Source organism: Callorhinus ursinus, unplaced genomic scaffold, assembly GCF_003265705.2.
Source record: "Callorhinus ursinus isolate GAN/ISIS: 27379988/994484 unplaced genomic scaffold, GSC_fseal_2.0 scaffold6, whole genome shotgun sequence".
Lineage (NCBI taxonomy): Eukaryota > Metazoa > Chordata > Mammalia > Carnivora > Otariidae > Callorhinus > Callorhinus ursinus.
In genome coordinates, this window is record NW_027397068.1 from 61098297 (window position 1) to 61110769 (window position 12473).

At 36.5% G+C, this 12473-nt stretch overlaps 1 protein-coding gene across 3 annotated transcripts in view; it reads left to right on the plus strand.

Annotated features, from left to right (window-relative positions):
- Positions 1-12473, plus strand: part of GRM1 (glutamate metabotropic receptor 1) — a 443798-nt gene that overhangs the window by 303710 nt on the left and 127615 nt on the right. For all 3 annotated transcript variants that reach the window (XM_073894059.1, XM_025861421.2, XM_025861401.2), the window contains one exon: positions 8796-9031. In XM_073894059.1, coding sequence (XP_073750160.1) covers positions 8796-9031 — 236 coding nt within the window. The remainder of the gene's footprint in view (positions 1-8795; positions 9032-12473) is intronic.

Genomic DNA, 12473 nt, shown 5'->3' on the forward strand with positions numbered 1-12473 from the left:
AGAAAGAGTTTATAGCAATTTCAGTGAGTTTGGGGTATTCATTTAAAATTTTTTATCCCAAGTGAAGTGAGTGATGCTCTATTTTCAAAAGTCATCTTTAATCTTTAATCACTAGCTAATTTCAGTAATTTATCCTGTAACTTTTTAGTTCAATTTGAATTATCCTTTGATGAAATAAAAGAATTCTGGATCCACTTCCAATTTCTTATATAAGGATTTTTTAAATGAATAACAAATTTAATAAAATTCCATCTGCTGTGGACTGAATTATGTCCCCTCAAAATTCATATGTTAAACCCTTAACCTCCAATGTGACTCTTTTGGGAGACAGGGCCTTTAGAAAGATACTTAAGGTTAAATGTGGTCATGAGGATAGGACCATGATCCAATAGAATTAGTGTCCTTATAAGAAAACAAAAACAAAAACACACCAGAGTGCTTGTTTTCTCTGTCTTTCTCACACTGTGTATATGTATACACTGAGGAAGGCCATGTGAGGACATAGTCTGCAAGCCAGGAAGAGAACTCCCACTAGAAATGGAATCCATTGGAATCTTAGTTTTGGACCTCTGTTCTCCAAAACGATGAGAAAATAAATTTATGCTGTTTAAGCCACCAGTCTGTAGTCTTTTGTTATGGCAGCCCAAGGAGACAAAGGCAATCCAATTCATGAAGTATTTGCTGACATCACTCTGCAGATGATAATATCGAGATCATTTTCTACTTGACAATTTTTTTTAATTAAAATTGTGGTACAGCAATCTATAAAAAAAAACATGTTCTTCAAAGTTTCTGACTTTTAATTTTGCCCTTTGACCTCAGCTCCTATTTGTAGAGAAGAAAAAAAAAAGAATTCTTTCTTTTCAGGAAATACAGAGATCATTAAATATATCAGATATCAGTCAATAGGGCAAGTTGGTCTTTCCTATTGATATGTTTAAATATTGAGACCAAACTGATTTCTTATCCTGAAGAAACACCAACTGTGTCGATATAACTTTGCCCATCAATACCAATAATAGCTGTTTATGGTCAGGTTCCGTATTATCACAATGGGCTGTATGGGAAAAAAAGACAATAAAACAGAAGCCCTAATTTGTAGCATTTACTGATTTCCTTAAAGGATGTATCTCCATCATGAATAATTTCAACCCACCAATGTTAAGTCACAGGACATAGCATTTGGAAAAAGTGCTAATGATCTGTTCTGATGGGCCAGTGAAAACCACCCTCGGTGCATTTTCTTACCTAACTTGAAATTTGTACTGCCACTAAAGGTTGTTTACTTCAGCTGATTTTTTTTTTAAATCAAGATATTTTCAATGAAGAAAGCATTGCACTGAGTTACATTCTCTCATAAGCTTTGTGGGTAGCTACTCCAGAATTTTCTGTGTTGGCAGTTGCAGCATCAGAACACACCCCTATGCAAAACATAAACTGCCAACCACATTTTTCGACAAAGTAATTCTTCATAATTTTATCGTATCTAGAACTAGTTGTGCTTCTCAGCACTGAAACTAAAAGAATTTAAATAAGAGCAAAGCTTTCTTCCTTCAAATCTTCATTTTCAAATTGCACACATACTAAAAGAACTGCCACATAAGAGTTTATCTGCACATTTGTCAAGTTACAAGGAAAGAATGCTTTGCTAGCTTCATTTATTCATTGAGTTGGTTTTCCATATCATTAGGCAGTTTCAGAAATCGTTGAGCTATGATGCATCAGAAAGTAAAACTTGAGCTACTTTCTTTACCAGAATCAGCAAACATTTCCAAGCAAATATCTTTGATGCAGTCATTCAATAATGTCTTGGCAACTGTATGTGTATTTTAGTCTTAGCAAGCCTAAATGCCACTTCATAAGAACCCATGAAATACTAATGTTTTATGTAGAATATTGAATGTAGATTTCTATTGGCTTTTTAATACTGTTTGTTTCAAATAATTATTTGGCTTTAAATTTAATTTTTTAATATTTTGTGTATAAATGATTAGTAAATTTTGATGATTTCATAAATTTATTGGGTAAAACAACTCCATAAATAATACACTATGGTTTTAGCACTTCATCATCAATTAGGGCTAAAAACCAAATTCAATATATAAGCCAACATATTTCAGGCAAGTTTCATCAGAACTCTTTTGCCCTTGTTTCTATGGAATCATTTCCACTATCCACATTTAAATACTACTGTTGCCACATTCAGCAGATTGTATACCTTTTCTTATAAAAAAAAATATATATATATATAATAAATAAGTAGATAAATAAATAAAAATTCAGTGAAGCTGTATGGCCATATAATTGGAGTTAAAGTAAATAATATGAATTTTATTTCCCTAATTTAGAAATTAATCTTATAGGATCGATTATAAAATAGGCTTGATTAAAATTTAAAGTGATTGTAAAAACATGTATAAAAATATATACGAATATATTCTTGGATATTTATATACTTTTGGGTTACAGATGCAAAGCAACCTTGAAATGTCACACACTGTAACATGGTTCTACTGCATATGGCATGCATACAACTTGAGCTACAGGCAGTTCACCATATAAATTGTAAAATGACGTGTTTATACCCTATGCAAGACATGAGTCCACCTATCATGTTCTTAGATCTTGCAACAATGTCTAACTGCTCTAGATTTTCCTAAATGCTTAGTCTCAGTCTCTTACTTCCTTTTGACTGGTAACAATTTATGAATTGATACCAGTCTTTGGACCACATGGTGAGTAGTGCTTTTGTAGAGAAATCCTTCCCATATGTAGATATAGCTCAGACATTGGTTGGATCATGAGGAGATTGATGATTAAGAACTGTTAACATCTATTAAGATTTCATCATGTGTTGGATTGTGCTAAGTATTTCACATGGATCATATGATTTAATTCTCACACAATTCTAAGAGGTTGATATCATTTCTCCTCTCATTTTATAGGTGGAGAAACAGAGGCTTGGAAAGTTTAAATAACCAATTCCTATTTCACATTGTCTCTCAGGATTAGTTGAATGAGAGATAAAATGGGGTGCCATCTTGGTAGTGGAATTTGAAGGAAGAAGAAAGACCTACCTGTCCATGGGAATTCCCCTCATCAGCCCACCCTTCTTTCACACTGGCTTAAAATTGTCATTGATACATGAAAAATTGGTTTGTAGAAGTTTTAGGAAATGGCTTCCACATTTGCATGGTTGTGTGCCATATTTATCATCTTTGCTTTACATTTCTGCTAGGAGAGGAGGATAGTCTCTCCAGGTGGCAGATGATTCAGGCTCAGGATGCCAGGACTGAATTGGGGGTAGGGGTGAGGAAAAGATGAAAAATAAAGAATTACTGATCTGACCTTGATGTCCTTTACATGAAGTTTCCACTTCTTGAGAATTCCCTTCATTCTTGCTGTTTTGCCCTTTGACACCATCCTGTTCCCTCCTCTCCTTAGTCACTTCTCTACTCAAATACCATAGTACTAGAGTAAGGCTTTTCTTTGCGTTCTAATTCTAGCAGTACAGGACAACCAAAGGTGATTCTTAAAATTCATCCTCTCTTCTGTTTTTCAGTGAGCTGAGGGACCTCTAAGTGGCCTGTACTATATAACTAAATAAAAAATACCTACATTTTGTGTCAGTTTTATATTTGTGGTCGGTTTGCAGCAACTAATTTTAAAATTAAATATAGACTAATTGTGACCACTACCCCAATTCCTGGTTCATCAACGACTCCACACCATCAACACCTGCCTTCATATTACAATGTAATTAGCCTGTGTGTGTGCATGTGTGTGTGTTTCCATAGCTTTTGTCTGAGAATTCTACAACCAAAGAACCTCCACAAGTACCTACACTCTTAAGTACTTTCTAGAATGACCTTTCTAAAACAAACCTAATCATGTCATATCCCTGTTTAAAATCTGAATAGTTTCTCACCACCATAAAAATGAAATCCCAAATCCTTAACAAGGATGTTCAGGTTCTTCTAGATCTCACTGGCTTGACCTGTCATTCCTTTACTGGCACACTCTAAGCAAACTGATCACCTTGCTGTTTGATAACTTTGTACTCTTTTGAGCTGGTCCTTTCTTCCATCTCCCGTGTTACTGTGTAGCTTCAATGCATCCTTTAAGTCTCTTCTTAGATGTTACTTCTCCTCCGGCAAAACCTCCCTTGACAGGACCCTGCCCCTTTTCTGTGCTTCCGTGTAGCCCACCTTCCTTTCCTATCAGCTGCCACAACTCCCTGTGGCTATTATGTATTAAGTGGCTAGTCCTCCCCGCCACTGTGATTGCCTTGAGAGCATGGGCCTTGCCTGTACTGCTTAGCAATGTATCTGTAGCGGTAAGCAAAATGCCTAACTCATACAGGATTCTTATGAGGAAAGCAAGTCTGAATTCTTATTGAAAAAGCTGCCATTACCGCCAGAAAATTTCCCACAATGGACATCACTTGATTTAAATTGCATCAGGTGACATTTCTTCAGCCTTTATCAGTATGGTTAGCATTGTATTAATAGAATTTTGTGCTTGTTTACATATGTTTTTGAAAATATTTTTATTCTTTTCTCATTTTCTTGCTTATATGGTAATCTCTGGAATATTTTAAAAGAATGATAGCTTTATTTTCAGGTACACACAGTGACTTGTACTCAACACAAATCAAATTGCTTTGCTCCCTAGATTGTAATTATTTTAACTGAATATAAATATGTTCTTCTAAAATGTTTTTAAACAATTTGTAAATGAATACTATTGTATTTCTTAATGTCAATCTGCTTATTAAGTTATTTTAATTTATATAATGCAAAAGTGACACTCATGCAGCACCTGGCCAGTCATAATTGGTAGAATTAGAAACAATATTTTCCTGTTGTTTCCATCAGAATTTATTCAGTGGAACAAATCTTCTGATTATTCAGGTTGGGATTGTGGAATTTCACAGGGACTAGAACAATGATTTTTGGGACAAGAACAGCCTTGTGAAAGAACTGTTGTATAAAATTGTTGAGGGGGACAAGGAGCAAGGATTCTTGTGTTTTGTGAGGAATACTTAAAGACATGTAGCTGTCTGTTAAATGTTCACTTGTTTATCCACATTCTGCAGCTTTATTTCTAGACCCCAGATAGGAAAAGGAACTCATCATTGGGGAACAGATGGGCAGCAGAAGCTGCTGGAGGCTGTGAATATGCCTCATAGAGTTCAGCACCCAGCACAGCAGGATTCGCTGCAGAAGCCTGGGGTGAGCAGGTGCCTGCAGGTCATCTCTGGTCGCATAGTTCACACTCCTACCATCACCATCAACAACAGTAACAAAAGTAAACACCCAAACCCGGTATCAGGAGAGCTGCTGCCTCCCTGTTTTCAAGTATGCTTCACAGAGAATTCACCAAAACAATATCCTTGTAAAAAGTCCCAAAACAACTGAACACAAAAATCCTTTAAAATTCTCTGTAAATACATTTGGCAAGTGGACTGTAAACAAAATGATTTAAATATATAAAAACCAAGAATTGCTTTATGGATGTTTTTCGGCAACTTTTTGTTAGCATTCCCTAACACCTTACCTGTGATAGATTTAAGATCTCATATAAAAATCTAGTGATTAACCCTTCAAAAGTATTCACCAACCAATCCTAGCTGAATATTTTTTTCTGTCACATCCTGGTTCTCCTTGATTTCATGACTTCTTGGGTTTAACACCAACTCTAATTTCTAGAATGAGGTCATCAATAGTTAAGAGGAAGGACTTTAATCAATGGCAAAGGGGATCTAAGACTCTGCCCCACTAAACCATCTGACTTCAAATTTTCTATATTCAGGTTTACTCCCATGATGTGCTCCTCTGTGTTGGAAGGCAAAAGGGCAGGAGGTCACACTTTCTCTGCTTCCAGCACTGACACATGATACTTGCTTTTATAAACTGGGAATGATAAAAAAAAAAAAAAAAAGAAATGCAAATAAACAGTGTTGAGGGCTCATTTCATACACTTAAAAAATTGTGGGTTTCTTATTCAGACTATACATTCACACACAGAGAAGTCTCACATAATATTAAATCTTGGGGAGAGACACACTTCAAGCTTAAATTTTATGTCGAAAAGGAATTTTTTTCCTTCATATTATAAGTCATTTTGATTTTAAATATATACTCATAAACAGAATTTTTTGAAAGCCTAACTGGTTTTGTTTTTACCCTTAACCCTATAGTTCAGGTCTTCAAATTGCTATAAATGTAGTTATGATATAATGTGAATAATCTAAATAAACTAGTTCAAGCCTTTCTAAGTAGACTGAGCATATAGAAAGATAAAAGAGTCTGTCTTTTTTAAAATCAGTTTGACGAGCCGTCATATCCAGTGATGGTGATTAGAACGGGACTTGTTAGAAAGACTCAGGTCATTCCCCACCAGGGGGCAGAGTGCAGTGGCCTTATTATGTAATAGGCTTAAAGCACTTTGAAGACTTCTGCAGTCCTTAGGCTAATGGTAACTAAGCTGGAATTTATGCCCACACTCCTGTCTCCTGCTATACTTCTTTCTATGCTACAGCTATACTGACTCTCCAAATTCTACAAATGGCCCATGCTCTTTCCCGTATATTAGATAATCTACCAGGAACCTTCTATACCTCCTTCCTCATCTCTTCATCTGACTAATGCCCACACATCCTTTAGGTCTCAACTCAGATATAACTTTCTCAGGATAGTCATCCCTAATTACTTTCTCCCTACCCACATTTATATACATACATACATACACACCTGACTAAGTTAAACCCCTAAGCCCCTCATCCTTGCAGAACTGGTCACTTTTCCTTCTTTACCTTTACAGTGTTTGTAATTCTTGTTTGGTGTCTGTTCTTCCCACAAGTCTGTAACACTAGAAGAAGAGGATAGTGTGTCTCATTCTTAATTGAATCTTGAGCATAGCAGAGTATCTAGGTAAATGCAAAAGGAAGGAAGGACAGAAGGAAGGAAAGAAGAAAATGATGGGGGGTTGTGGGGGGAAGGAAAGGTCTGTGCAAGATTGTAAAATCTCTATCCCGATGGATTTAGAAGAAGCATATAATCATTCTCTGATCTGGCTGGTTAGACCACACTATACCTCAAGGTCCCTTCAGTTCTGGATCATGTTAAGTCAGCTATACCTTCTACAACCTTTGGTCTGTTGAAAATACAGCTCCTGTATGGTTCACTGGGAAGATTCTGGAACAGAACTGCACCAATTAACTCAGCTAAATGGAGGACACATTTATTCCAATTGATCTCAGTTTAACAAGGGTGAACTATGGTCAGCCATATATATTTGGCCCAGGTCCCTGCTCTGTGAGAAGCAAGTGATAAAACACTCTCTCTGGCAGAGACTGAACAGTTGTGTTCCAGAAACTGCAGGGTATGACCCTATGGGTATAAATAAATCCACCTCTTGACAATCTTTAACCCTCTCCTCAGTTTGACTCAACTTTAGACAAGTTTCTTCCTGACGATGGACCCCTTGACTTCCCTCTCCTTAGAGCATTTAATTTTAAAAATGCTGCCATAAATTCTTTCTCTGTCCCTCGGAGGTGTACATTTTCTCCTAGCCTCTTGCCAGTTTTTACAGCAGAGAAATTTCTTTCTTAAGGACCCGGAAGCCATCCCTTTGAAATGTAATCATCAAGAATGATAGCAAACCCCTGTCTCCCAGTTTCTGTGGGAGGGTGGGAGCTTAACTTAGATAAATGACAATTATCAAACACAGATGGCTAATAACATTGACCAGGCTCCCCTCAATGTCCCCTAGCACTCGCTCACTAGCTCATCTCAGCACCTAAATCTCCCCCAACTTTTGTTTCAGCAGATGGAGTTCAGTGTCTCTGGCCTATTGGAATAGCCTTGAATAAAGTCTTTTTTACCTGTTTAACTCTAACTGGTGCAGTTTTTTTTTTTTGGCACCTGCTGGGAAGGGATCAAAAGCTCTCATGTGAGGTTTGGCCCGGCTCATATGTACACTTAAATTAAATTGGAGCTACATCACTCATGACTGATATGAATGTTCTAGAAGGTGACCAAAATTTTTTAAAAAATTGAATTCACTGAATAAAGTATCAGTTAACTTCCTTTTAGTGAGCAGGAGGATTATTTTTATTTTGGGGAGTGGGATTGTTTTCTTATAATGCTGCTATTTTGAGATAACACTGAGGGGGAAGCATCTGATCACTTCTAGGCGATGCAAGTTTGAACAATGTCCAGGCACAAAATCTGTGGTTGTCATGCTTCTGAGCTAAATCAATTTCAACCTCATAAATGCAGCTCATATAATGGTCTTGGCTGCAACCTTGAAACCTTGCTGAGCTCTTATTGTGAAGGCCCCGAGTGCCTGGGTTTTACTTTATTCTGATTGGGACAGTAGCTGATGGGTTTTGTGGCCTAAAGAGCACTGGGTTTGGGAGCCAGACTGCCTGGATCCATATTTTGATTCCACTGGGACTTCAATTAGTTGCTGAACATCTGACTGAGTAAAAGTAAATAGTACAGAATCTGATGCCTAGTAAATGCTCAATAAATGTTAGTTCTTGTCATTGCTACTATCATCATCTTCATCATCACTTTCACTACTGTGAAAAACAAACAAACAGGACTTTATGATTTCAGAATTTACTACTCTTCCACCAAAAAAAAAAAAGTCATTGATAGGTAGCAATTCTGGCTTAAAATAGACTTTCAGCCTTGCTGAATTGCTTCATTCATGCATAATGCTGAGCCCTATTTGTGAGACCTTTGTCTTTCTCTCTCCCCGCCCCAATCCCTGAATTTTTTTAGTGATGGATGGGCAGACAGAGATGAAGTCATTGAAGGTTATGAGGTGGAAGCCAACGGGGGAATCACAATAAAGCTGCAATCTCCAGAGGTCAGGTCATTTGATGATTATTTCCTGAAGCTGAGGCTGGACACTAATACAAGGAATCCCTGGTTCCCTGAGTTCTGGCAACATCGGTTCCAGTGCCGCCTACCAGGACACCTTCTGGAAAATCCCAACTTTAAAAGAATCTGCACAGGTAATTTGTGTTCACAAAATAACAACTCAGAGGTTACAACTCTAGCCCCCTTACAACTTGTTGAATGAGTAGAAGGTGTCAAGGCTAGAGTGCCAAAGACTGAATTGCCATCTTAATTTATAAAATAGCTAGAATGAAGAGAGTGTGTGTATGACCCCAAGGATTCATGTTTCTATATTCTGGAAGAACTGCTTTGGTCTCTGGTGGAGCAAGTTGTAAGAAGAGATAATGCAGGTCAAGGAGAAGAAAACTGAGGATTCAGGTATCTAGTATTCAAGCCAGAGGGAAGAGATTTTATTGCAAGCATGCTTAGGAAATTTTAGCCATAGACATAAGTAAGCAGTACTGCTTTGATCCCTTTTTCTTCTTTATGACTCGCTTCAATATACAAGTCTGAAGAAGATAAGATAATGTTATTTATCCAGGACCACACCACTAACATGGGTGTATGTGGACATAGGTGGCAAGAAACTCTGCACTCATCTGTCAATAGGAGTGACATTTCCTGGTGGGTCAGATAATTCCCATGCACTGCTCACTGAAGGCATGCCAGGAAAGGATAGCACATTGTTCCAAGTTTTTCAGGGCTTGGCGAACTCCACTGGATGTCCTTTTCTGCCCCCCAAGAACTACCATACTTCTTTTTTTTTTAATTTTTTATTATGTTAATCACCATACATTACATCATTAGTTTTTGATGTAGTGTTCCATGATTCATTGTTTGTGTATAACACCCAGTGCTCCATGCAGAACGTGCCCTCTTTAATACCCATCACCAGGCTAACCCATCCCCCCACCCCCTCCCCTCTAGAACCCTCAGTTTGTTTTTCAGAGTCCATCGTCTCTCATGGTTCATCTCCCCCTCCGATTTCCCCCTTCATTCTTCCCCTCCTGCTATCTTCTTAACACGGTAAGTTTTATGAGTGTTATCATTACTGTGTAGAGACATTGCTCTCCGCTGTCCTTTTTCAGTATTGCTTAATGTGACAAAAATAGATCCCCTTTGGTCTACCACTGTGCCATTCAAAGCCAGTTGTCCATCCTGGGTTGATAACACAGCATGATGGACAGGCATTAAAGATGGTGTCACCATTGACTGAGATGGGAAAGACTCCAAGAAAAGCAGAAAGGATCAGGAGCTAGATTTCAGGTGGGTTAATTTTGAGATGTCTGTTAGTGGTGCAGCTATATATGTCACTTGGTCATTGTGTTTTATTAATAAAATTTAGAATACTACTTATTAGACATACTTGGATGTCTTTTTGTAAGGATTTCCAAGAAAATGTCTTGTGACCTAAGCTTTCAAAAACAAAAGTTAGAATTCTGTAGCCATGTATGTTTTGAAAACCATTTTGGGTCTTCAGTTGTCCCAGTGCATCCAAATGTCAAGGTTTAAATCTGAACTTGGTTAACGTTCATAGAAGAAAACTTCTAAAAAATTGCACATTCATGTGTTGCTCTTATATTATACTTGACTCTCAGAGTTATCATTAAGAGCTTCTTATGTGATTACAACCTTTAATAAATATGTTTATGTTTGCATTTCATTCTGCAGTCAAGCTTAGCAAATATTTCCCTTTGTTCTTAGTTGTAAGGAAGACTGAAGCCTTATTTAACTTTTCTATTTGGAACTAATTCATGAACTTTATTGATCTCTTCTGCTGCAGGAATCCTAGAATTTTATCTTTAATTTATCTTTAGCACTGTTTACATTATCTATGTGTATACATTCATGTAAATTTACCTTGCTCTTCAGTTTTAATGTCTGTGTTTCTATGAAATTGGCTTCAATGCTATTGAAGAACAACTAAACTTCCACTTCATGTATCCTTCTTATCTAGTTGAGATCGTTGAATAGCAAATAAATTGCATAGTCTTCTAATGAATATGCAGACACATTTATGAAAATTAATGTGAGGAAGTTGGATGAACCCTTCCATAGTATCAATAGCTGCTCTTTCCATCACTTATTTTTACCTCTACTAATTGGATCATTTTGGTGTGTTGGTAAGTTTTGATATTGCAGTTAGCTTCCATAGAAACCTTTATTGAGCTTAATCTCAGATGTCACTATTTAAATAAAGAGTTTACATGCACTAGATTGTCATTTTGAATATTAAGGGTCCTGAGCCGAGACTGAATAATTTGGGAATCACTGTAGCTAATTAAAAAGTACTTCATGCAAACTCTACATCACTGCTTAATTAGTTGGGCATATCAAAGGATTGGGGATGTGTTGGAAAGGTACTAACTGAAACATCAAAGCCTAACTTTTTTTAAAAAAGATTTTATTTATTTATTTGGAGAGACAGAGAGTGAGAGTGGGGGGAGGGGGGAGGACAGAGGGAGAGAGAGAGAAACAGGCTCCCCACTGAGCAGGGCTCCTGGAATCATGACCTGAGCCAAAGGGAGACAGTTAACCTACTGAGCCACCCAGGCTAAAAGCCTGATTTTTAAAAAAAATTAATCATTATTAGGACAGTGGAAAGAATAGGTGTAAAATGAATCAAAGTCACTCTCTTCCAGTAAATGTCTTAGTTGTTTACAGCCCTAGTGTTATGTTTGCAGTGGCATAGTGCTTTATCCTTCCTGATGAGAACTGTGAAAATGATTCCATGGAAACCCTGAGCGCGTTTGGAAGCTTAACCACTGGGTTCAACACTGGTTTGGTTAGGTATCTACCAAATGACTTGGAGGACCTCAATCTCTGAATCAATTTCCACAACTGTAGCATGGTAACAGTTTCTACTTTACACAAGTGTGAGAATCAAATGAAATAATGCAAGTGAGATACCTTGTAAATTGTAAATCCTTACATAAATGTAAAGTGTTATTATTAATGTCATGGCTTACCAGAAGGCAAATAAGGTATAGCATGGGTCGCCTTACTAAATATTATAGGTTTTGAAATTACAAATTTAGCATAACTACATTCCAAGATGTGGAAACTAGAAAAACACACAATCCTTAATCAACCATACTTATACAGTGCCAATATAGATATTTAATTTTTTTCCTATTTAGGCTTTTACAATTTTTTTCTGATTATCAAAGTAATACCTACTACTGTGATTATTGTATATAACTTGGAAATATAGAAAAGCATAAGAAAGATGATGGGCATTAAGAATTTTCTTTTATATAACCACTGTTAATCACTATTAATTTTTTTATATATTTCTAGCAAATACACTGTTAAATTTTTGGTATATTTTTATCTGTATGTACTTTTAAATCATATAGTCAATATTATTTTATATATTGCTTTTAAAATGAATACTGCCTTTTAAATTTATGAATTTATCATTAATTTCATTCATTCTTCATAGCTGTATAACATTATGACAGATAAGTTCTAATTTATTTAACTATCTCTTTCTTCCTACGCATTTAAGCTGTTTTTAGTTCTTTATGAATTAAAAAAAAAGCTGCAGAGATGTAT